Source organism: Macrosteles quadrilineatus, unplaced genomic scaffold, assembly GCF_028750875.1.
Source record: "Macrosteles quadrilineatus isolate MER2022 unplaced genomic scaffold, UCM_ALF_1.0 Scaffold_5__1_contigs__length_97177068, whole genome shotgun sequence".
In the NCBI taxonomy this organism is placed as follows: Eukaryota; Metazoa; Arthropoda; class Insecta; order Hemiptera; family Cicadellidae; genus Macrosteles; species Macrosteles quadrilineatus.
In genome coordinates, this window is record NW_026542598.1 from 91,006,426 (window position 1) to 91,034,322 (window position 27,897).

At 35.4% G+C, this 27,897-nt stretch overlaps 2 protein-coding genes across 3 annotated transcripts; both read left to right on the forward strand.

Annotated features, from left to right (window-relative positions):
- Positions 1 to 27,717, forward strand: LOC128994406 (lipase 3-like). Of its 2 annotated transcripts, none has more exons than XM_054418955.1 (9): positions 1 to 277; positions 14,764 to 14,941; positions 17,512 to 17,629; positions 19,033 to 19,288; positions 21,724 to 21,783; positions 22,608 to 22,706; positions 24,131 to 24,215; positions 25,388 to 25,530; positions 26,450 to 27,717. In XM_054418955.1, exons 1-9 carry the CDS (start codon positions 170 to 172, stop codon positions 26,648 to 26,650), a joined length of 1,248 nt encoding a protein of 415 aa, XP_054274930.1. In that variant the 5' UTR covers positions 1 to 169; the 3' UTR covers positions 26,651 to 27,717. The 2 variants fall into 2 exon arrangements, with proteins under 2 accessions (XP_054274930.1, XP_054274931.1); XM_054418956.1 differs by lacking the exon at positions 1 to 277 and adding an exon at positions 13,341 to 13,431.
- On the forward strand, positions 5,361 to 7,219 carry LOC128994407 (uncharacterized). The gene is made up of 2 exons (XM_054418957.1): positions 5,361 to 5,471; positions 6,600 to 7,219. The coding sequence occupies exons 1-2, from the start codon at positions 5,424 to 5,426 to the stop codon at positions 7,194 to 7,196; spliced, it is 645 nt and encodes a 214-aa protein (XP_054274932.1). The 5' UTR covers positions 5,361 to 5,423; the 3' UTR covers positions 7,197 to 7,219.
- Positions 27,718 to 27,897: the final 180 nt, after the last annotated feature.

Consider the following 27,897-nt stretch of genomic DNA (forward strand, 5'->3'; position numbering starts at 1 on the left):
TTTCACCACACAAACCCTTCAGCTCCTACCACCCTCTGCGACTCCTGCCCTGACCGCCTGCTCCTGATACCCCGCACGCTCCTGGACTCCTGGTCCTGGTAACGCACGCCCACGTCATCGCCCCGCTATCCACGCCGTGTCTTCACTCTCTCCTCAGCCCTGTATCGCCATGGCCGCGGCGTTCCTCTCACTTGCCGTCTGTCTGTGTCTTGTGGCGGAGCTCCGACCCGTCACCTCCGACCATGACCCTGACTTCAGTCCTTACTACAAGTCGACCGTGAGTACGATCAGTTTTTTCACCTTTGTGCTGTGGATTTTGTATGTTAACGCTGTGGATTTTGTGTGTTAGTTGTGATATTTTTAACTAGTTTTATTGTTCGTAGTAGCTTGGAGTGTAGTGTGTTATTTAAATGAGTTTTATAATCTGGAAAGCATTTCAAACAAATTTTATAACTTATCAACCAACCAAAACTTTTACCATTTGATGTTTTAGGTGTAGGTAAAAAATAAGCATATAATCAACAATATGTCTAAGAAAGGGAGAAAATAAGATGTTGATACATCTCCTAGGCCAATTTATACAATATTTTGGTTTTGAATTATTGCGGCTGTTCATAAGTTAATTAACTAGTCCAGACTTATCGTATTATCTAGTTTTGGGTATTCTTATTTATTTGATGAAATTGTGGATTAAGAATATAAGTGCCCTATGGATTTACGTCTCGTCTAAGTATTGAATCAAAGTATTAAAACTAAAAATACTGCTATGAGTTTGTTTTTTTTCGTAAAAGCCAAGAAGTTTGAACTACATAACCCCACTTTATGTTGAAATAAAAATACTTTTAATATTTAGTAACAAATCAAGTTTAGCTTATGCTAAACTATGGATTATTTCAATTCAAAACATAATAGACATAATGTGCGTCGATCTCTTAACTTTATAATTTATAATTCAAGTAAAATACTAGAAAAATCCAATATTTTGCGTCAGTATACCGTACAAATAAACATTCCTAAATTGAGTACTCTTTTTATGTGAAATTGTCTAAGACCGAGATGAAAGTTAACTTTGTTCACGATAAGCTACCGATGAATGAATTACTCATACTATTTTCGTCTAAGATCCTGGTTTGTTTACTTTCTCTAATTTTACCAACACTCCGTACAAATGTGTAGTATAAGTGATGTTGAAACAAAGTGTTTCCCGAATGAAACACAGTTTCATAGTTAAGAAACACAACTATTTCAGGGTCGTCGTCTCAGCTTTCTCGGTCTCGTGTGGCAATGCACTTTCCGGGAGCCTCGTTCAAGTTAGTACTTCGTTTGTGACGTTTCGAGCTGTCGATGCATCGTACACGTGGAGTAGGAATTCCATTTTCTTAAAGAGCTTTATGTTTTACATTTTGAACTTTGAAATAGGTATATGCTTTTTGGTATGTTTGCTAGAAAAGAGAAGTTTCTGAGATGACTTTTTGGATTATTGACAGTTCGATGCTTGGACCTAGCTGTGTTTTAATCATTGGGCTTGAAATGGTTCAGGTTTAAGGAACATCTGATTATATTCTGGTTACGAAGCTGCACAATATTCCCCATTAAAATCAGCCTGTGTTTATGAAAACTCAATTTAGTTTTTTTTTTACAACTTGAAAAACACCTTTTATTTGAGTGCGTAGAATACGTGTTATTTAGTTAGTTTGTGGTTCATTGTGTTTTTCGTTAGCTTTTTTCATCATTTTAAATTTGAATTGAAAATGTTTTGGAAACACAATTTACGTAATAACCCACAAAAGTAAGGGTTATGAACGGGTTTTCCTTAAAAGCGTTTAAATTTCTTACATGAAAAATGATACTGGTGTATAGAATAAGAAACTAACACACTAAGAACAGGATATTGGTTGAATTTTATAGTACAACGATTAAACGTAAATATCCATTCTGTGGTAGGAAACATTTGAAATTTAGTTAAACAAGTCTTAAATAAAAACAACAAATAACCAAAATTCTATTCGTGATGAAAATAAAAGACTTGTTATAACAAGTGCAATTCTAGTTGAATATGTACAGATTAAAGTTGAACAATGTCTGTTAAAACGCACGTTCAGTTACTAAAAAGGCGATTAATTTGGAACATTTTCCTGTTAGTGAAAATGTTCCAGGAAGAACTTGAGTTAAGTCAATTTAAAGTTTGACCTCACTCGCAGCCAATGCATGATGCAGTGAGGCGGAACCATAATTGACTTATTGACTGTCAATGCATCCGATAATTTGCACCCTTAGGAGTGTATTTAACCAGCATACATACAGAGAATTAAATATATAAAAACATTTACTGGCTTGAATAGTATTGTAAGTAAAAACAAAGATTGTATTTGACAATGATGGTACTAAAAGATAATACTATCAGAATGTACAAATATACACTGATAGATGTACACTATATACACAAAACACAAATATACTCTAGTTTTACAATGTTTAGTCAAGTGTACCAATAACATATAGTTTTTTTGCAGCTATTTGGATAAGTAATGAAGTGGAAATTGACAATAATACTCTCGCGAATTGTGCATTACTAAATATAACATGAATTGAGTTTAAAACTAATTTAAATGAATTAGAATATTATATTATTAATAAGAACTTTAGTAATAAACGTATGATAAAATATAGCATGGAGTTTTGCTGCTAAATAATTTATATTAATGAAGCTTGAAAGAATACTTTCAAATATTTAGCTTGTTGGCTCACTCTAATGATGATTCTTCAACTTTTGCCATTATTTAATTTTGGTTTCGTTAGTCAAACTATATATTTAAATTCATTCCAATGCCATAGATTTTAACACATTGTATACATTCGTTTTAAAACCAACTAAGTTTTAAAATCACTATATATTCAACTAGTATTTTTTCTCTACCTATTTTCATATTTCAAAACTAAACAAAGACTGTAAACTTGGAAATTAATATGTAATTATATTCCCACAAACTATCATGAATCATGAAAAGTTACATCATATTACAAAATAGTCAAATTGTATATTTTATACCATAATAATTATGTCTGTTAAATTATTCAATAGGCTTCAACTATAATTGGCAGGAATTGTTGTTAACAATTGTATTACAAAAAATGTATTATAATAATACACTGTACGATTAATAAATCAGCAGACAACATTATATAACCAGATAATTGTTACAAATTAGTAACCTTGGAAAAGGATTTCAAAATAACTTCTTGATTAACATTGCTAGTTGAGTTACATTGAAGGGGTAAAATTCCACGAAACTTGCACTGCTATCTTTTAAATAAATAACTTCTTGATCACCATTGTACGTGTTATTATATTTACGGAAAGTAAATAAAAGATACGTCTTAACACTTAAAACGTATATTCACGCTTATGCTGTTACTCACAAGACGGTAAATATACAAAAAAGTTGTTAAGTGGTGATCGATTTCGATTGGACACTCCAATCATCATCAGACCCAATAGGCGAATGACAAGAATCTTTAATGGCGTCCCTACTTTACCCTATTGGCTACGGAAGCACCGGCCAATACATTTTTATAAGAACAACTGGAATCGAAATTTACTTGTTAATTAATCAACTTATTTCTATTTTTAAATTTTTATAAATATACAATTCTTCCCAAGCATTCATTACATATCCTTTCATACAATTCTTCAAAACACAATAACATTTAAATGTATATGTATAAAACCCACGTTTCAATGACAACAATGCCAATCTGCTTTAACCATTTACAATGGCAAAAACTGGAATATAATATCGTATTTTCTCAGAAAGAAAACAAATTAGTCTAAGTAAGGACCTCTATGCAAGGATTTCCCGCGAAACCCCCAAGGTTAACTTGATCTTGTACCTTACTTACTTGTATACTTGAATTCTTCATCTTTGACAGAACTAGTCTGATAGATTGCGTTATATTGTTAATGATAAAAATAAAAACTATGTACATTATTTACAGTAATTATACTGAGTCACTAAACTTAACTTGGCCGTTTACTTTACCGTTTACCTTCGTGATTTAGACGTATCCTTGGAACTTAAATCATCAACCCCGTGACATTGGTGTCCGTGTGAATAGTCCATATTTTTGTACAGGGTGTTAGGATATCCGTAGTAATCTTAGAAGTCTGTGAAATAATACTTTTATTTAGCAGTATATTAATATGGAAATTAATTACAAGGAATTGTTGCCCGTTGTTAGCAAATTTCCCTGGAAAGAAGCTATTACCGTAGGTGGCACTGTATGACCTTGACCCGGGACCAGTTTTCTTTTTCATAATTTTGATATCTTCAAAAGCTAAAACACTATTAGTTTAGTGTATGGACATTCAAAATGCTATGTTATTCTTATAGAGAAAAAGTAAACTGTTGTAGTATGCTTGTTTATGGATATATTTTGATCAAATTTTGCAAAACTATTCATTTAATACGATACTGAATAGAATATTACATGTGTCAAAGTTCGGTAGCTCACAAAGCTAGAGATTTTAATATCTCCAATTTACCTAAGTAATCACAAACCCATTAATCATCTTCTATAATTGTGTTGATTAAGGGGCCACTTTTAGCAACGGGAATCGTAGCCAACTTTTCAGACAGTTGTGTTCAGTTTATGTGCTTCAATTCTAATTTTTATCGAAAAACCATTTTTTTTCTTGCCTACTTCTCAAAATACATATTTAGGTATAAAAATTGATACTGTAGTTAGTTTAATAGCTGAACTGAATTGTAGTCTTTTCATTTGTTAGGACGAGATAAATCAAGATATTTTACGTATAGTTTCCCCCAAAAAATATACTTCTACTAATCTGAATTCACTATGCAAAATCCAAACGTATTAATTTATTATTATTTCTGCTACTCTAAAATGTTTAATAAACTTCATAAGGAACTTCAAATGTTGTAGATTTGTATCATTGTTATGTACGTTTTTTCATACATTGAATTAGGAGGGTAAACTAACACAAATTCAATTGTCAATTTCCATCAATATGACTTGAACTTGTATCTTATTTATTAACTCCCTAATTTGTTTCATTATTTTCTTCTTTATCATCCTTCCTATTTTACTTTCTCCCCCTATACCATAGTATATGGAGAAAGTATTGTTTTTATACCCTTCTACATTTAAAATTCTCTTTGTATTATTACTTTAATTTGTTCCTATTCTACTTCTTTCTTCATTATTATTTCCTCAATATTTTTCAATATTTCTATCGTGTTCTTAAACGTCTTAACATAAAAAATATGTAAGTAAATTATATTCTACAAGCATTGAAAATACACTAGCGAGCGTTAACATTTTTACTGTATTAATTGTTACTGAATTTCAATTGTGCTTAGCAATTATATTGATAATAGCGAACAGTTGTTTTACAACACTCTATGCCAATTTGGCATAGGTCCGTGACAACAACGTTCGCCATGAAAGGAGTAAGTTTGCATTTTGAAATAGCAAGTATTATAAATAATCAGTTTAAATTAACGTACTTTATTATTAAATTTAATACTTTTTAAGTACTGTTTTGATTCTTTTTCATACTGTATTTAGGTTTATGAGACGTTGTAAAAAGTAAATACATATATTCAGACGAGAATCGTTCAAATTTTATAATCTATTTCGATATTGTAAACAGCTCTATTTTCGAATGATAAATGAAAGTATATAAAAGATTTTTAGGTTTTTAAAATTCCACTTCGCATAGAATAAACAGTTCTGATACCGAACTGGTTGAAATTGCATAACGAATGTAGAACTTGAGATTTTAAACCCTCATTGTTAAAAAGCCTCTTAATCACTGATTTTAAGCTATAAATGGTTGATTTTGTTACCCTGATCTGTCAAGAAATCTTGGTTTGTTCACACTACTATATTTTGAGCTACAAGAGCCCATCTTCAAAGGCAACCAAAACTTGGATGCCTGATTTTGTAGCACTTGAAGATGGACTACAGTGTTTCAAACCATAGTAGTGTGAACAAACCAGGATAATCTAATAGAGCAAGATAACATACACATTTAGCTTGAACCCCTCACACTACATAACAATGGATATATTAGATTTAATCTACCATTGAAAACGACATTACAATCATTTGTTAATAGTTAAAAAGCTATCTATACACCGTTGATAAAATTTAGACAGTTTAAAGGGATGGTTTCCTTGGTTATCCCACCACTTTTTTAGATTAGTCCATATATCAGCTGATCACCTGTCAGCTGGTAGCTATAGTGAGGGGGAGGGGATGGAATATCTTCCCCTAAAACCGCTTAATTTTGTGAACGGAGTATAGTAACTTAGCACAGCTGTTTAGCTGAGTGTTAATAGTTTTCCCAAAGCAATCATAAGACCACGGGTTTAACCCCGAGAAAAGTTGTTTTTGAATGTTCGATATTGCACCCAGCTGTTATTAAACAGCAGGTTTCTAATAAATGGTCCTTGATAAAACAGCTGATAACTCCTAACAAGACTACACAGGTGTGAAGGCATATCACTCAATGCCTTCACTCATTCATATTCACCAACTCACCACCGGATTAATTAATTTTTGAAAACTTTCAGATAGCGACGCTCTTTCTCGTCACCACGTTGGCAACCATAGCATTATCCGACGAAATCACAAGGCAGAGAACCGTCGATGAATTGCTAGGCCCTACAGGATACATCAAATCGCAGACGGCGTACAACGACGAAAAAGAATTCGCCCAAGAACACATTCACAGGATTCAGAAAGTCTACGGAAAATACATCCAGACCATGTGGCGAGCCAAGATGATGCAGAAGTTCGTATGTGTCAGCAAACATGTCATGTATGACTTTTTTAAACTGAAGAACCGTTTGTCAACGCTGATCCTTGTGTACATGAGCGTGAAGAATATTCCCGATCAAGGAGAGTTGGGCTTGGAGATCGATACTGGGAGGGGGAAGCTGGTGGTTCCTCTAAACAAAGCAAAGTTTGAACAGCATTTATCATCTTGGGAGAAGTTTAAAGGATTTTTCTCTTGCGTGCATCCCAAAGAGGGACGTAAGGAGGTGCTTCCCTGGCAGGACCTCAGGTTCTATTTGATAGAGTATGGGAAGAGCAGATTCGCTCCTGGGGTGGACAAACTCCCCAAAGTTTCCAGAGATGAACGGGTGGTTAAGATTTCTTTCCAATAAAGCTTTGAAGAGTTATTTGGCAATTAAGTGTAATTTATTTTGTTTTGCCTAAGAGTCAACATATCACATTTTTCCTCACCCTGCCGATTTGAGATTGATATACTGTCTAGTAACATTTTGGGGGGAAGCGAGCTGGTCTAGTGGTACACCACAGGACTTCGGTACCCAAGGTTCCGGGTTCAAATCCAGACAATCACCAATTGGTTAATAATACCACAAATCCTCTATGACTAGCCTAAATTTGTAAAATTGTTTCGGACTAGAAACCACGTCCAAGGATGTGAAAGTGGCACATTAAAAATTATGGGTTTCAAAGTCAACACTTGTTTTGAAGAGCACAGAACGATTCAAAACACGATTCACATGCAAAATTATGTCTTTTGATGCAGGAAATTACATCATCCACTTTAGTACAGAAGTAGACATCCGATCTTAATGATCATTTTTTTCAAAATAGCATAGTTTAATGAGCAACTCACAGAATACTCCACAATCTAAATTTATGTTTTATATCTACGTCGCTTTAACTGTTGCAGTTGAATAAACGCTACTAAAGTTTGCAATAAATTGTTTTTTTCGGGTTGGCTTGGTTTACAATTTTGAGTAGTTATTGAACAGAAATAAATAATTGACACTGTTAGAGGCTCGATACAACTTAGTTTATTTTGTTTAACTGGCTACAAATTTAACAACAAAATGTAACGTATAGTTCTATATGAACAACTAACTACTAACACTATGCAATAGTTTTGACTATGGTCCTAGCTGTCGATAAAGTTTCAACCTCCAAATCGATATTAAACTACATGTAAGTCACAGAGCTAAAGGTAAAAAAATCGGAGTTTTTTTAGTAGATAAAAACATTGAACATACTATGGAATTTTACAAGGGAGCAGAAGACTATGTACTTGCAGCATCCAAAGTGCAACGAGGAAGATTCAAATGAAGTGACATTGAACACGTCATTTGACCTGCAACAACTACCTACTTATCTTTGTATGATAATACACTGATTACTACAACCACGCCCAGCAATGACGTCCAATGACACGTGTGTGTGTGTGTGTGCGTATGTGTGCGTGTGTAACACTGTCAGCAGTCAGGTGTGTTCCTACACGCACACAACACCGTTATAATAGCTGGCCCAGCTGGTTTCAAGCCGTGTTTTTCCGGAGCATTACAAGCTGAAACCATAGATAAAACCTAGACTATGCTGAAACTTTGTCAAACTATCAATGTGAAGAGGTTTTTGTTCAACTGGTTATTATATTGATAGTGCGTTATCACTAGGGCCTACGGTGGCTCTTGATAAGAGCTAAAGGTTAAAAGGTAAAAGGACATGTCTCAGGCAAAGAATATCTCTCCATTTAAATCGTAAGACATTTTATTTTAATATCAGAATTGAATAATTAATTGATTCGAGTAAGAGTGCTAATATATATACGAGTCTCAGAGTGGCCTTATAATATGGAACTAGAGGTCGCCCCGTGGTCGAAAACTCGACCAAAATTTTATCGAGGAAACTTCTCTATTTTCACCTCACGCTGTAAATAAAACATGTGATTGGAATTTCTTCTTGAGTTTCTTTTTATATTTCGCTGTTATTTCGTCACCAGGAAACCCATAAGGTCCATGCGAATTTGTTTATATTTTTTGAATTCATTTTTGTGCTTATAATTGAGTCTATTTTAATTTATAGATGGGTTCTGCATCTACAGAAAAATCTATTTCTATCAGTGTGAGTAGATTTTCCTTGCGATGCACACGAGCGGAGAAAAGAGGTTTTCAAGAATCACACCCACACCTATTAATTATAGAATACCTATCAATTTTTTACTATATCCAACAAGGTCTACGTTATATAGTAAAAGGGTTTAGTCAGTTTCTTATAAACAAATTTAAGAGATGCAAACGGCGTAAATCTATGAAATAAATTATGACAGGGGAGTGGTAGTAATGGATCATCGTTGTCACATATTTTATTTATACAGTATTAAGAGTCTAGTTAAACATTACACAATATGTCTAAATATATTTAATAATCTTGTTCTGCTAGAGATCGCATTTTATCATATACCTATTTACTATTACTCCTACTTAAATTGCAAATTATTATACATTAAAATAAAACTTGCATTTCTAAATACACACTATCAAGAAATTAGCATACTGCTTAAATGTTATGAATCATATTGCTGCTATCCGAAGTTGTAACATCTAAATTCAGGACAAGCAACCGAGTGGCATTTCTGTCCGACCTGATTATACATTTCAAGAAGTTGGAGAAGAGAATTGTTTCTCTGAATATTCTAAGTCTCTCAGATTCAGGACGTAAAGTTAAATTATGTTGTAGATTGAATATTACCTTCTACAAGCTTTCAACTCTGAATGCTTTGTCTGCAATGTATCATGAACTTCCAAGAGAGCAGTAGATAACAGAAAAAGAGTTATTTTTATTTTTATTATTATTATTTTTTGTTTCATAAGTGTATATAAACATTTTTCAATAATAAATACATGGCGTATAATGTTTAATTTGGAGATAATTATTTATCAAGCACACTTTTCTTGCGGGTCCGTTCGCGTTTTTGTTTTGAGAGGTTATCTTAACATAAAAGTTATTTCGTTTTCTGGCTTTGGTTTTTTTAATTAATGGTGCAATATGACGAAAAATATAGGCCTAGTTCAATTTCACATTCTACTTTTACAAGGTAAATGGACCCTTTTTGGGCTTTATATTTTACACTACTGTGTAATTTTTTAAAGGTTAATTTTTATCACCCACAAAATCTAAAGTATGTAGTTTACGAAAGAGTGCTCTAAAAAATGTAACTAAAATTGTCATACAGCATAGGCCTTAGAAGAAAAAAATATAATCATACGAAACCAGCGACCACAGAATTAAAAGTACAGAACACGTAAAATGACAACAATGCAACAATACAAACACCTGATCCAACTTCAACCTGTCACCATAGAGACCTGTCATTATAGAGACCATGTAAATAAATAATCCTAGCTACAGAAACAGCTGATCTTAGTCAGTAACAAAGCTACAGAGATCATCTTACTCCATCCTACACTCATCCTTCAATATTTGGATAAAATACGTACCTAGAAGGCGTCCCTATCCATCTATATATTAATAGGCAAGCATCTTTCTTTAAAACCTTTTTATTCAGCTCGTGTTCATCGTAGGGAAAATCTACGCATACTGTTAGAAATATATTTTCCTGTAGATGTGCAGAATCCCTTTAAAATTTGAAATAGGCTCAAAAATAAGCACAAAAAATGAATTCGAAATTTAAAAAAATTACAATGGGCTTTATGGGTTGCCATGCTGGTGACGAAATAACATTGAAATGTAAACAGAAAATAAGAAATGGAAGAAATTCCAATCACTTGTTTTATTTTTATTTACAGTGTGGGATGAAAATAGAGAAGTCTGTATATAGATTTTTTTGGTCGAGTCTTCGACCACTGAATGACCACTAGTCTCAATTAATTGACAGTTGATTGATTATTGATTGATCATTGATGAGCTAAAACTACTATAAACAATCTAGTAACCCAAATTGTAAACCAAAACCGGGTCAGCCCAGCTGTTGTTTCACAGACTGAAACTAAAGCATGTAATGTAGCAGTGCGTACATATGTATTTACAGTTACATAACCCGTCCACCACCGTATCGTCATGGATGTTAAAGTTGCGACAGTTATTACTCTATGTCGAACGTTCAACGACACGTAAACAAGTGATTTTGACAGTCCTTGAAATCCATTTGGCGGGATACTATGTTTATACTCAATGGTAATATGCACCTTGCGAATGGATATAGCACGGGAGGAATACACGATTGGATATGTTTATTTCATGGTAAAGACCAAGTAATTAACCTTACTAAAACAATCAAACTAATTAATCAATATTGAAACAATTTAATATTATTAATTTGGGGAAAAATCCAGATATGAGTAGATGTTTTACATCATGAGTATATTTTGAGAAGCACTAGGCAATTGATCATGGCTTAATTCATACCTCGTACTAGTACTGAATCAGAAAAACCTGAAGGAACAAGGGCGTTTTATAATATATTTTTGTGCGAAAATATGACTCCAATTTTTGAGAGCAATTGCCATTAACAGCTAACGTTTATTTAAGTTTGATACTTGGGTTTGAAGCCGTGACTTTTGTCCTTGACCTTCGCATTTGACCTCTTACGTCAACACAGATCTCACACGTTAAAATTTTTTGGATTATTGGCTAAAATATATTTTGCTATTATAAAACGACGCAGGCGTAATTAACATGTTAATACTGTTAGATGAAATGGCGATTATACATAGTAGGTATTTTAAGACAAGTATGAATGGAGATGAGTGTAGGATGAGTGGCACGATCTTATAGTCTTGTTAGTGACTAAGGCCGACATTCCTTAGACACAGCTGTTAATTAATAGCCTATACAGCTAATGGCAACTAAGGGACCCACAGTTTATAGTGGAATCCGAACCACATATTTCCTTGGTATATACGAATTGGTATAATTATCAGTATAGTACTGCGGATAGTCTTAGTGCGGACGTTAATCCACACCAGGGAGTATCACATCCACAGTGCATGAAACACACATCGAATAGCATAATATTTGTACAACAGGGTGGGAAGTGCGCTTGCACTATTCAAATTCAATGGTTTCTATAAAAGGTATTAAAGTACCTGAGTACTACCAGAGTGATCCTGTCAGTCCTTACGGATTACGCGTTTCGAGTACATAAGTCCTCATCATCAGATCTTGTACAAGAACGGTACAATGGTTCGCTCAATGGTTTCGCTCTTCATACTGTGGAACTGAAATATTGATAGGTTTGTACAGTAGCAGTCTAATGGTTCGTTTAGCCTACCTTGGCCTCAACAATGGCACATTTTGTACCCAGAACTCCCACGTTCGCCGGCGAACAGACATGTTTGGCACCTCCTATAGACCCTGTATAGCCTTTATACCAGTGGAATCTCAATGTATGGAAAGGTCAAGCGTAGTTTATACTTGACCAACTTTTGGAACGGTTTTAATTGAAACTACAAAACAACAAGGTAAACAATCTAGACTGTACAACTGTTGAAACATGACCGAGCAAGATTTGTGGATATCTATGGATCATGACTAGTAATGTGGACATTTTCAACCACTGATTAGTGAAACGAATATTTCAGGACAGGTGATTCAAACCCAATTTTAGGTGGAAAGGAACCTACAACTAACAAGAAATATACCTTCAATCAGTAAACCGTGCAGCCCAAAAATCACAACAGCTTTTTAGACACAAGCATAAAGTCACAACTTCACTACAGGACGAACTTTATTGACATTGTAAACAAGTTTGGTCACGCGGCCTCAAAGTGAGCTAGTTTAGTCACGTGATGTAGATGAATCGTGTGACCTAAATCATAATATTTGAGTGATCGTGGTCTAGCCACCTGTCTTTGGTCAATGAATGAATGGCTTAAATCAATGTATTTACATAACAAGAATGTCAAATGTATTCCTAGTCTTATTTCGCTATTTAGATCGATTGTGAGTCAAGTGACCTAATTTGTTAGGTCACGTAACATTGGTTAAGTCTAGTAAGGTTGGCAACAAAGTCTAAATCAGATTAGCTGCGTGACCTTGATGAAGATAGTCACGTGACTTGCCTGATCACGTGGTGCAGGTCAATCACGTCGAGTGACTTACATCGCGTCGGTAGCGTGACCTCAAATCACGAGAGCCAGCCTAGTCGTGAAATTGAGATCAGCAATGTAAACTCACCTAATCGCAGTATATAGGCTGCCTTGTAAAATGTTCCGATCAGGATTCGATCCTAAGAGATTATGTTAAATAGATGCCACTATCGACATAATCTTCACGAGTCGATGATCAAGATCAAATTTTTTTTTATTCCATTCTCATAAGCTCCAGATACGCCATGGATATGAAGCTAGATGGTCTAGTAACGCGCAAGACTTTAGTTCTAGAGGTCCAAGATTCTAATCCCGCTAATCACCAATATATTTTGTATCCAGCCCGAAGTTGTGTTAAAAGATTCCAGAGTGTCGTAGAATGTGAAGGTGAAAAGAGAGAGACGATACGCTGCGGTCCTCCAAGTAGCTGCGTTCACCTCTACGCTCCGACCTTGGGACCTTGGACGGCCCTGACCAAGAGACCCGGTAGAAACCGGAAGTGTTTGTTTGGGTGAGTCACCGTGGCGCCAGCACCGTTACAGGAATGCGAACGGGTTCGAGTTCGGGACTGCGCTAATCCCCCTAACGGCTGAGTGGAGCTCACGATTTATTGAACACATCTGGAATGTCCTCCTGACACTGATCAGGAGCGAAGAGATGAACCCAGTTGGACCATTGGATAGTTCTATAGTTCTGGTCTATGGTGAACCAAAGGTTGGTGAACTATAGTTCTGGACAGTCTATGGTGAACCAAAGGTTGGTGAACTATAGTTCTGGACAGTCTATGGTGAACCAAAGGTTGGTGAACTATAGTTCTGGACAGTTTATGATGAACCAACGGTTGAGTCAATGTCTGAAGCGAGGTATCGTTCACCAGTGCAAGATTTAGTACAGTACAGTGTACTTATTAGACTTTAAGCTACTGAACCTAAGTTTGGAACAATTGAATGTGGGAGGTTAGATTGTACACCGCACTAATTGAGTGATTTTGAACCGACAGTGTCACTTTTGTCTATACTAGGCTTTACCTCCAAACCGTTTTACATCTTACTTCAGCCTAGGTCTCGAGGTAGCGGGACAGAATAATAATGGATAAAATTCATTGGTGATCGACGGAATTTAAACCAGGACCCTCAGGGACCGAAACCCCGCGCTCTACCACTATCGCGCTCGTTACCTTTAGCAAAACAGGTGCAAGGCTCTATGAAAATTCCGCTTATAGCGAGGCTACCAATTAATAAAGTATACGGTCACATGCTAGCTTGCAAGAGATGTACTTATTTGATTGAACTGTCGACGTTCATAGGAAGACACCAAGAATATACAGGGTGCCCAGTATGTAAAACAGAAAAACTCTAGAAAATGGTGCAATGGGTCAAAACAAAGAAAGATTCGTTATGACATTCTTATCAAAAACCCTTCGTATACCAGATATCAGCCATTTTCTATTTTTTACATACAAGTGTATATCTTTGCGCGTTTACATCCGACATTTGTGATAATTTACATATACAATTCAAGTGCAACGTATTTACAGATATAGATGGCGGTGGAGTGGCATATATATTAAAGTGCAACTTATTTACAGATATAGATGGCGGAGGAGCGGCATATATATTAAAGTGCAACTTATTTACAGATATAGATGGCGGAGGAGTGGCATATATATTAAAGTTCAACGTATTTACAGATATAGATGGCGGTGGAGTGGCATGTATATTAAATTGCAATGTATTTACAGATGCAGATGGCGGTGGAGTGGCATATATATTAAAGTGCAATGTTTTGACAGATATAGATGGCGGTGGAGTGGCATATATATTTAAGTGCAACGTATTTACAGATGCAGATGGCGGTGGAGGCTGGTATCAACGCCACCAGACACGAAGTTAGAACAGAAGACGGCTATTGGCTGACACTTCACAGGGTGGGAACTTCCAGAGGAACGCCAATCTTGCTTCTACACGGACTTCTGGGAAGTTCAGACCAGTGGCTTCTGCTTACCAGACAGCAGTCCTTGCGTGAGTAGGAAGTTCTCTAGAGAATAAAGTAACTGTGTCTCAAGTCATAAAACTATGCTCTTCATCATTTTACCTACAAACATTGGTATCAAAAAGGTTATTTTGCTATGTTAAGTACAAAATCCATAGTGCGTAGACTGTTTTTGATATGTTATTCCGTTGGAAAATGTTAGTCCTAGAACTAGCCGTGTACCTAGGAGCTTTGTCCAAGATAATGAAGAAAAACTCAAATGTAGCTTGAGGCAACTGATTCTACATCGTGTTTTTAGTCCATCATAGATAAGTTTTTTCGCAAAAAACTGAAAGAGAATACAATGAAAATGGCGTTCAGTTTCGTATACTACAGGTTCTGTTGGACATCGTTAAGCAAAATTGCTGGGATATGAAAAATAAAGTACGATACATTGAGGGTTTTTATCCCCTGCAAGAAGATATAATACGAGTATTTTTGCTTAACAATTATTGATTTCAATTAAATCTAGGAAAGGAGTTGTTAAAGCACAATCAACTGAATTTACTAAATAAGAAATATCGGAGTATAGCTTAGAAGATTAGCAGTCAATAAACGAATCAGAATGCTGTTTAAGATGGCTCAAACGGTATCCAAGCCATCGACCGTTATAAAATATCACTAAAAAATAATAATTAGATATTAAAATGTGAAATAATTAGAGGAGCAGAGTAATTGTTGGGTTTCTTGTTGCTCCAGAACCAGTAAGCCTGGCCTTGCTACATTTGCAAGTTGCATCTTCGAACTTGAAGAATGCCGTGTGAAAGTCGGCGCAGGATCCGGTACAGGCCGGGAACCTTCTTGGAAGAGAAAGACAGAAAAATAACCGAGTCATTCGCTTGGTTTGTGGTAAAAGACTCGTACAAATCCACACTTTCCACGATCATTAGATCAGTGCGTGCGAGAGAGAGGGTATCACCCTATCACCGATCGCATTGGCGAAAGCTGCATTAAAATACTGTAATGAGTGAAATCTCCCTAGTAAAGGTCATTTGTTAGATAAAGAGCGTTACAACGCCAGAATGTGTGATTACTCGTCAGTTTGAGGGGTTGATGGAGAGTTCGGAAGTAATAATGTTAGGTTTTGATGATTCTCCAGGCAATTACGGCTTGAGTATTGATGAAAGTGTTATGAATCATGAAATCTTGCTCATAAAAATATCTAGAGGTTGTTGCTCAGAAGTTATATTATTGACAATCTAAAGGACACTGGTTCTATTGCAAGCGAAATCTATACTGGACCCAGACGACAAACCTTAATGATGCCCTTGATAGTAACAAGACCGTTCAAGACAGCTTTAGTAGATAGGGACTGGACCGTCCAACTACAATAATCGTAGGGATTCCTTTGATGTAGACAAGACACTAATAGTTTAAGTTAAAGTTAAAACATTTATGACCCACGTGGGTTTTATCACAAACGTCGTAAAGAAGAGTAAGGAGACACAAGGAATGTCGTCTACCTTGACCTTGGCCGTCGTGATGGTACAGTCGGTCTACAGTCACTACAGTGACGTTCTACAGGTGTTGGTCTGCACATCTATAGTCAAACACAACACAACGTGGAGGTGAGGACAAGACACCTGGTCTAGGACACATGAATGTCGTCTACCTTGACCTTGACAGTCATGATGGTACAGTCAGTCTACAGACACTACAGTGACGTTCTACAGGTGTTGGTCTGTAGTAGGTCTATAGTCAAACACAACACAACGTGGATGTGAGGACAGAACACCAGGGTCTAGGACACTTGAATGTCGTCTACCTTGACCTTGGCCGTCGTGATGGTACAGTCGGTCTACAGTCACTACAGTGACGTTCTACAGGTGTTGGTCTGTAGGTCTATAGTCAAACACAACACAACGTGGATGTGAGGACAGGACACCCAGGGTCTAGGACACATGAATGTCGTCTACCTTGACCTTGGCCGTCGTGATGGTACAATCAGTCTACAGACACAATTGTGACGTTCTACAGGTGTTGGTCTGTAGGTCTATAGTCAAACACAATACAAAGTGGAGGTGTGGACAGGACACCCAGGGTCTAGGACACATGAATGTCGTCTACCTTGACCTTGGCCGTCGTGATGGTACAGTCAGACTACAGTCACTACAGTGACGTTCTACAGGTGTTGGTCTGTAGGTCTATAGTCAAACACAACACAACGTGAAGGTGAGGACAGAACACATAGGTCTAGAACACATGAATGTAGTCTACCTTGACCATGGCCGTCGTGATGGTCCAGTTAGTCTACAGTCACTACAGTGACGTTCTACAGGTGTTGGTCTGTAGGTCTATAGTCAAACACAACACAACGTGGAGATGATGATAGAACACCAGGGTCTATGACACATGAATGTCATCTACCTTGACCTTGACCATCGTGATTGTACAGTCAGTCTACAGTCACTACAGTGACGTTCTACAGGTGTTGGTCTGTAGGTCTATAGTCAAACACAACACAACGTGGATGTGAGGACAGAACACCAGGGTCTATGACACATGAATGTCATCTACTTTTACCAGTACTGTGTTTATGACGTAATCTTTATCGTTCCAGCCATGCTGCTCACGGATGCAGGCTACGACGTCTGGCTGGGCAATCTTAGAGGCAACGTTTACTCCAGAAGACACGACATTTTATCACCAGACATCGACTATCAGTTCTGGAACTTCAGGTACCTTTACTTTCCTTATTTGTACTTGAGCTACAATGTTTATCCTCTCTTTGTTTTTCGTTTTTCTTTAGAGAAAAATTTATTGCACTCACCAGTAGACCTTTGAATTAAAGGAACTGTAACGCTTAATAGGAAAAGCGGTCCTAACCCTTAAATTATTCGTGGATAAGTCGGGGATCAAACCTGTTTTTTCTAGTACTATAGAGCATGGGACTTTGGTCCCTGAGGTCCCGGGTTCAAATCCAGCTAAATAACCGATGGACTTTATCCAAGTGATAATGCCGCAACGCCTGGTCCAGTCTGAAGTAATGTGAAAAACGATCCAATTCAAGGGACTGGCGTCCTAGGACAAAAACTATAGTCAACCCACCTCGTTTCCATATGAGACAAAAGAATACCCAAAACCAAAATGTTTCTTCAAAATATAATCTTTTTATCATATGTTTCGATTACATTCTATCCTACCATGTTCTCCGGCATGCATCGATGCATCTTGAACCTTCTTCTTAAAATAAGTCTCAAATTCGTAATTTATAAAAAATGACATGTTAATGGCTTTTTTATACCTTCCCACAAGACTAAACAACGTTTGCAAGATCTAAACATTCAACCCAACCTTATACGAATTAAAGGCTGTGTCACACTAGGCTACTTACTAGCTGCTATTTAGTAGCGGCTAGTGAAGTAGCCGCTAGTAAAAGCTGTCACACAACAAATGTCGATAGCGGCTACCTAGTAGCAGCGATTCAGCCAGTCAGTGTCAATCCTGTGAAAATGTCGTCTGTTGGTATAAGCCGGGTTGAATTACGGCGTTTAATTTTGATGTGCGTTAGTGATGTTTGTATTGATTTAATTGAAAATATCCGCAACAAGAAGAAACGCTCCTGGGTAAGAGAGTGGATTAAGAGAAGAGACAGGCTGGGTGCATCAGGAACACTTAGAGAACTAGCTGTTGAGGACCCGAAATCGTACTACAATATTATGAGAATGTCCGTAAAAAAGTTTGATGAGCTGCTACCACTTCACTTCACTCATTTTTCACAAATTTTTATTGAAACCAACTTTTCCACAACAAACCAAACCCAAACATGCACAGCCACTAGCCGCTACTACGCTAGTACACATGTCACACCGGCTACTCGGTAGCCGCTAGTCAATCACGTGACTCACTAGCCGCTAGTTAGTAGCTCGGAAAATTGGACATGTTCAATTCTCGACGCTAGTGAAATCTGACTAGCGTGCTACTCCTACTAGCCGCTACTGCCTATGTCACATTGGCTACTCAGTATATACTAGTATCCGCTATTTCGCTAGCGGCCAGTAAAGTAGCCTAGTGTGACACAGCCTTAAGGGAGTATTTCTGACAACTAGTGCAGTAACTTCTCACAACAACCATTTTCCAGTCTGCACGAGATGAGCTACTACGACCTGCCCGCCATGCTGGATCACATCACCGCCTCCACGGGCCACTCCAGAGTGTTCTACTGTGGGTATTCCATCGGAGGTACGTTGTTTCTCATGATGGCCGCCTCTCGTCCCCAATACAACACCAGGGTACAAGCCGCCTACCTACTAGCGCCCCTGGTGGTGCGTCCTGGAGCCCTACTGGGCGGTCCAGCCGTGTACCGCATGGCCTTCGAGTTCTTGTACGCCTTTGTGGTAAGTTTAGCTTTCATAAGAAGCCAAATCAAATTTGAAAGTAGTTATGATTTATTTAACAATAAGGATTGTACGTCACCAACGTTCCAGGCGTATTTTATGGTAAATTTAGGATGGGCGTTGTTAGCGTTGATAGAATCGGTAATCACAAAGATTAACTTTAAACAAGAAAATTTTTTAAAGGTGTTGATCATTAATTTCGTCTAGTTTTTCTACCATCAAAATGCTTCTGACCTTTCTCTAGACATCTTGATTACTAGGCGAGCACTATCCATTTAGCTGCTCAGCTATAGCGTTAGTATTTTTAGACCTTGTAAGAGGATCTTTGCGGAAAACTATACCTGTTAGCTCAAGGAGTCTGGCTGGAACTTTGCCCTACCTTGGGAAGGACCCGTCTCACGCACGAACACCATAAAAATCCATAAAACAATACCAAACCTTATCAAACAAAGATCTGGTTGAACCAAAGTTGCAGGAACTACTCTTAATGCTGAGCAAATCATGAAGTGTTTGTGTTTGGCAAGGGACATTGTTTTTGGTAAAGTGATAGAAGTATTTTTTTACATCGCCATCAGTTTCTAGCAAACAGTCCAATAATGTTGGTTCAACTCCCGGTTAGGCAGTGAATCACAGCTGGGTAGGGATGTCACACAGCTAACAAACTTTTTGTAACTCCAAATTTATTTTGATTTTCGTCACCAAGAGTATCCTTACGTTACGTTAAATCGTGTTGTTGCAAAATTATACATAAAATTCAGAGGTTAGGATTCATGGTGCTATCAGGAAGCCCCACTAATGCACATAGTAACAATTAACAACTGCCATCAGTAGGATTGTTAGCTGTAGCTCAGATGGGTTTGCATGTGTGTGTCTGTGTGTGTAACAATGTGATTGATTGATCATGTTTCTCCAAACACATGATAGTCCTGCAATGACACCCACTTCCGGTTCGCTAAATGTTTGTTTGACATTGTAACTTCCTGTTGTAGAACAAATTATGTTCGTAACATACAAACATTGACTTTGGGTAATGATAGTAGCCTTGACATTATTTAAAAATCTGTTTTGAGTGTTTCACGTCCGCTTTAAATACGCTTCTCTTGTTTCTCTCCTTGTTAAGAAAGGTTTTAAGACTTTTTTATTTAAAAAATACCAGATAAAAAGGATAAAGAGTATTAAAATAAAGTGATAGGTAGTAATATTTTAAGCTATTGATTTTACTCTACAATTTTTATCCACCCTTATCGATATAATTTTCTATCTTAGAATTTTTACTAGTTTTAACAGGGTTTTTCAAATTTAACTTTTACATTGGCAGTTTTTAGTTGTTAAAATGTATTTTTGGTAAACGTATTGTGATACAGCATACTTTTATGGAAGTAAAAAAAAACAGACATCTGTACAATACTCTTTTGCGCCTTCAGTTCACTGCTGATGGTATGCAATACACATGTGTCTGTATGGTGCATACCATCCAGCTGAAGGCATTGAACTGAAATTAAAATTATCTTTTCTAGAGTAATAAAAATATACCTCAATTAAGTAGTTTTAAAATTTTATAAAAACTTTATCTTAAATTTGATTACTTTACAGCATCGATTTTGGACCATACTTTGATTATGGGCTGATAAACTCGTAGTCACTTTTATAGTTTTGTTATTTTACTACTAGAATTCTATATTGGACCTTAACCTATAGACCTTTTTTATTTTGTATGTTTTTCAGATACAAAAAATATTGAATTACTTCAATCTTAAACTGTAACTATTCATTAATGTGACAGGATTAATCAGGATTTTATAATCAATTTATATGCATTTAAATCTATGACAAATAATAACAAACTGGACATAGAATAATTATAAGCTTTCCAAAATATATAGGTAAAATGTAATCGTGTATATTTTATCATCTTGTCAATGGTACTACCTACCTAAAAAAACTACATTTTAACCTAAAAAAACTGAAACCTACTTTTACACGGTTTGATTAGGTAATCAATGTCTACAAAACCAAATATGAAATATCTAAACAATTACTTACCAAATTATTAATGTAGATAACAACAATATAAACAGCTGAAACAAATAACATTACAATCACCCACTTTAAAATTATTTACATGGTGACAACACACCCAGAAACTAAACCGTTATAATCACAGAATAATAATATTGGCTGAAAGTTCAACTTCAAAGGAAATATTACTATATAATACAATTTGATATAATTAAATACCAAGTGAACTTTTGGATACAATTCAGACAAGTAATTGAACAGGCTTAACAGTGTTTTGAAATATTGTTCTCCACATTGAAAAATTATATAAATCAAGTGTCGTTCCATCTTGCATTAAACATAACGTATGCCCGAGTACATTTTTAACAAAATAATCGTATTATTCATATTCAATTATTTTCTGTTGTCCATTTCAGAGGCTGTTAAAGGATTATCAAGTAGGGGAGTTTTACCCCCGTCAGGCAGAAATGCTGAAAGTAAGTGCTATTTTATTTCCTTAAATATTTACTCAATTATTCAATACATAAAGGTGCAAATATAGGAGTACAGTAAGTACAGATACTATGAGGATGTATATATATTTTTGTATAAATTTTCTACATATAATTTAGTACAACTGTTGTAGTTGATGTAATTGTCGCTTTCATATAACTAGAGGTTCTCCAGTGGTCGAAAACTCGACCAAAAATGTGTAATGTACAAAATCGCTTCATTTCACCCTACACTGTAAATAAAACATGTGATTGGAATGTCTTCAATTTGTTTTGATTTTCTGTTTTGTTATTTTGTCACCAGCATGGCAACCTATAAGGTCCATGTTAATATTTTGTACATTTTAAATTCATTGTTTGTGCTTATCTTTGAGCCTATTATAATTTATTAAGGGATTCTACACATCGACGGGAAAATATCTTTCCAACAGTATGCGTAGATTTTCCCTACGATGTACACGAGCTGAGAAAAAAGGTTTTAAATAAACATGCTTGCCTATTAATATATAGATTTGGAGTGTCTATGACTACGAATGAAAAACAGCTATTTTTACATTAAAAATGGAAATTAATTATTGTTGATATGATAATTATAATAAATATTATCTGCTTTGGCCACATTAATTTTTTGTGTAATTTAATCTTTATTCGTCTCCAGCCGTTGGCATTTTTACATTTTGCTCTCTCGAAAAGTAAATGGGTGTAGTTGAAAAGACGGTGAGAAATTAGTAAGATTTCCATCTTTGACATGTAAACAGAGCTCCGTATTTCACATATCATCTTATACTTGTTAATTGTTATTTCTGCAGGTAAAAGAAGAAGCTTGTGCGCCGACTGCACAAACATTCCCTCTGTGTGTGCGAATTTTGCAGAAACCTTTCGGACTCATGTCTTCTGAATATGACATTGTAAGTATGTACTACAAATATATTTTATCTGATATCAGTAAAAATGCTGATATCACTAATACTACTGATATCAGACCTAAAGTACAGATACAGTTGTTTTTACAGTACAGTTGTTTGTGTTTGTTGTTACAGTAGATACAGTTGTTTTTCGCGTATCCTCTCACTACTTTCCAGTTATATATTGGGAAGTTACATTCAGGCTGTACCTATATGTACCAGGAATATATTCAGACTCTTGATTCTACATTACTTGACTGTTTATGCACTGACAGTTTTGAAAACGTCACACGATTTATTAAGTATGTAACGTAAATATGTAGTAGTAATTTCAGCTTCCTAACCGTTTTAGAAACAAAATGGTGGAATATTGAGAATTTTACCGATTTAATTCCTTTACAAATTAATTTTTCAAGTTATTTAACTGATTAGTTAACTGCGTTGCACTTTTGACACTCATTGTTGAACGGCTGTTTTATTGAAGAATATTGCTAGAGCCATTTAAAACATAACCTAAAAATTTGTGAAATTCTACCAACGTTACTAAGAGTAATATTCCACACACAACACTTAAAATAGTCGTTCCTAGAATTTCATGTTCAGTAAATCTGCTCTTGTAATTTATGCCCGTTTGATTATGTTAAGATAATTCATCTAGAAGCTGATCAAAATATATTTAACATTGTAAACGTTATACAATACATTTTATTGGGAATAATGTATTTTTAACCATCCTATAAGGAAAAAAACTCTCCTACTTAATTTATAATCCCTGCGTGTATACTTGTTTAGGAATGGAAGACTTTCTATGAGAATTTAAAACGTGTACACAAAGTAGTTTGATTCAGAATATTCCTTTGGTGGGAAAAGGAGTTAAACGGTTCAATTTGCAAAACTGATTTGCCCTGGTTAAGCAAACGGTGGAAATTTGTTAATCCAATGCTCTGTCATAAAAGTGGTCTGGAGTTTAGAGTTGTTAGTTTGGTAATGTTAGCTTGTTTAAACTCTGGCTATAAACTACAAACTCACTCCACTTCAGTGAATAGAATGTTTAAATGGAACAAACCAAAATAGTTTACACCCACTGCACTCAACGTGTTTATTTAAAAGTGTCAAAATTATTTTTATTTTATAATATGTTTTCTTGTTATTATTATCTGGTTCCACATGCAATTTAGTATGTAGGAATTGTGTATTTCAAATTCACAGAATATATAAAGAGAGAAAAGAAGAAAAAAGAGAGGTCTCTCTTTGAATTTGGCTATTGTTATTTTTTCTTTGATGCTTCTAAATAGTTTAACTAACCGTTTTAAGTTATTTTTATTATATTATATTTTATAATTTTATTATAATACAAAAGTTATATTTCACTATAATAGTAAAATTCAACTTTACAAATACAAGTTTTTTTTTACAAAATGTTACAGACCAAACTAGTGGAGTTCCTGAAATCCTTCGGTTCCGGAACTTCCACCAAAGTGATAGAACATACAATACAGTTAGTACAGACTGGTGAGTATGAAAAGTGTAATAAATATATTATCACCACTTATACATGTTGAGAAATTTAACACTATCAGGCCTTATGTTATGTTAATAGGATTAATATTAATCTGGTCACCTCTTTATTTACCTATATGACCGAAGTATTCCATGAATTAGAATTTACAAGTCTTCTGAAAGTTTAAAAAAATCCTCTGTAAGAGCATTTTTGCTCAAATTTAATCGCGAAACCGATTCATTCTCACAAGTTTTTTACCATTAATACAAGTAGACAACCTAATTCAGAGGTAAGAGGCGTAACCAGTTTTACAGAGAGAAAATAGACGTAGATACATCAAATACAGTTTTTTTTTCTGAATGTACAACAGTTTTAATCAACTCAAATTGAAAAAGGATAATTTATTGAAAATTACAACATTCCCTTAATATCTAATACTGTACCATGAAATAAAATTAAAAAATACTTTACTTATTCAGGCAAAGTTAGGGCCACATCACCCTTTCTTACACTTAACCTGACATGGTACCATAGTACCAAAAAGTTAAAAAAAATTCAACAGTATTGCACACTGTGTAGCACATTGACTGTTCTATTTAAATAAAAATTTTGCTACAGCTGGTTCATACAGGGTTGGTTGCTATTTTTGGATGGATATACCGGACATTTATGATGGACACGTATGTAAAAGAAATGCCCACGAATGTCATTTGATTCTAGTTAATCAGAACAAATTGGCAGAGCAACAAAATAACAACCACATTAGCAAAGATGCTTTGTTAGTGTGATTTTTAAAGTGCATAGTGCTTTAAGTATATCAGATCAGTTTGCATGAATGGTTACGATAAGAAATAACTTCACGTATAACTACTATACCATCTCCTTTGTTACTTTAATAATTTTATTTACTTAATTAACGATGCAAAAATCTAGAGTTAATTGGATTTTGTCCTGTAAAATTACTTCTGAAACACCATTCTTTTTATGCTCTGCCATTTTGTTGGATATTTCTTCCACATTTGTGATTTTGTAGCATTTTAGGCTGCAAAGTTTTCAGTGTCTTCTATGTGACTGGTATATTACATAAACAACAGCAAACTCTGCGTGGGACAAACTTAAAATGGGATTTGCTTTAGTGTTTAAAAGTCAATGGTTTCTTACCTCCCTCCTCCAATGTTCCTAGGGAGATTTCAACAGTTTGACCATGGCCATCTGGATAATTTGGCAGTCTACGGAGCAACAAAACCTCCTGAATACGACTTGACAAGGGTGTCCACGCCTACAGTAATCCACTACGACAAGAACGACATTCTCATAGACTATAAGGTACATAACGCATACCATAATATCAAAATATCACTACATCACTGTATGGTTATATCACTAAATCACTGTATCAATATATAAATGTGAATCACTATAACGAGATGGAGGTGTTCCTAAGATCTATTTGTACTCAATTACGAACGGAAGATGAGTGTAGAAAGATTGAGACGCCTGGTGTAGCTTTTTATATCCTTGAAACCTTTCATATAATTGAGACCAATGTAATCATATGAAATAACCACTCAGGTTTCTAGCTAGAAAATATATGTTTGACAAACTGATTAAACTGAGGGAATAAATAAACGTTTAGTTTATTCGCAAAACAATGTTTCCCCATGATTAAAAAAAATTATGTTTTGCTCATAAATTACTCCCCTCAAAGTAATTCCTCAGTGAACGGCTTTGTGAAAAGATTACTTATAAAATAACATAATACAACAATCAGATATTTGTAATCAAATGAGTCCTATGTTATAAATTGTTTCTACCAATACATCAAATTATCATGCTTTTGTAAATTGCCATACGCTTCTTTAATGAGCAAGATTTGAAGGTACTGACTTATATGACTAAGATCAGCTGTTCCTTTAGCCAGGGACATTTAAATCCACTGAGCTAGAGATACAACTGGGGGTAGCACTGAATGAGAAATTTTCAAGATATTGACCCTCTTCGTAATAAGGGCAATAGATTGAACCTTTGACTATTTCAATGATTATAATTAGTTATTTTGAACTAGGGTAGTAGGGGATAGTGGGATTGTGTAGGCCTAAAATAAAGGCATGAGCCAGTGTGCTGGTAACCTTAGTTGGTGCCAACAAAACCAAATTTTACAGTCTAGATTGTTAAGCAAAGTTGCCATGTCGGTGATACCCAGCGTTTAAATCCAATTTCTAAACCAAAAATTTTATTCTTCCAGGCAGTAGACCTGGCAGCCAAGAAGCTGCCATGTTTGGTCTGCAACTGCCTGAGTAACCGAGAGGGGTTCAGCCACTTCGGCTACGTCATCAGCAGATACGCTGCGACGTTCGTCTACAAGAAGATGATCAAGTCTATGAGGCTGCTGGAAGACAAGCGTGTCAGACTGAGGAGTCTCAGTTCAAAGTGTTACAAGTCATGACAGTGACAGGTGGAGGAATTGCTGTGGATTTCTCATCACAAAGTTAAAAGAAGGAGTATTTTTGGATCTAGTCAGATCTTGTCTTCGGTATTTGATCAGTAGAAATTCGCTATTTGGGTACGTTTGAGACTGAGCAAGGCAACGAAGGAAAGAACATTTTTCTTGGATGAGTTGAGATATTTCAGTACTATCGACTTTGTTTCCTGTGAACACCACCAAACATTCTTCGCTAGGCCTAACGCTCTCAGAAGACTATTGTATAAAAAAAGCTTGAGATGAAATACATGCTAAATCGTTGACGTTTTATGGTTATCGGATGTCAGAACAGTACTTTACATTTATACTGTACGTAAAAATAAAACAAATTTAAAATCTGTTCCCATGGTTGCACAGTACCTGAAACAGAATCGCAGATGATCTAGATGATCTGATGGAGAAATATTCCCATTTTATTTTAGAACCATTGCCATAAAAATCAATATACAATCAAAAGCTGTTACTGGGAAAACACTTGAAACCATAACAGCTACATAGTAATACATTTTTTTGCACAAAATAGGAAAACTACTATCAAACTAAAACATACACTATGTAAAGCTAGCTTATACACAAATGCTCCTCTTTATACTAAAAAAATGTCGAAGACAAGATCCGATGTAAATACTAAAATGTTGTAAAAACCTGTGTTTTACCATTGACTATTGGATACTGAACTTTTACTTTGAGATGAGAAACGTTCATAATATCTCCTTACCCAAAATAGCTAACTATGAACTGGATATTATTAAGAGTCTACATTAATTGGGATTTTCTGTTATAGACTAAAGACTTGAAAATATAATGGTAAATATGTGTCTGGAAATTTGGTTGGCAAACGTCTATGAAATCTGTGTTCAGCAATGTTTATGTGATCAGCTGATTTGATTGTTGACGATTGATTTTGGAACAGCTGTTTGTGATAGAAGGCGAATGTGGAAATAGCTCACTGTTGCTCGGGTTGTACATTTCGAAAGGAATTTATACATGAACTCACTTTTCCACTTTTGTACAAATGTAAACTTTTTCTCTCACTTCTTTATAACTATCTTTGCCTGTATAGTTAATTTACTGGTAAAATTGGCACTGGTATTAAATTGGAGTAAAAACAAGTTTTTTGTCACGTGTAACTTTTAGTTAAATATTTTCTTGAGAGTTTTCTTTGAAAAATCTTGTTAACTTTTAATAAATGATTTCTTTACATCAAAAAC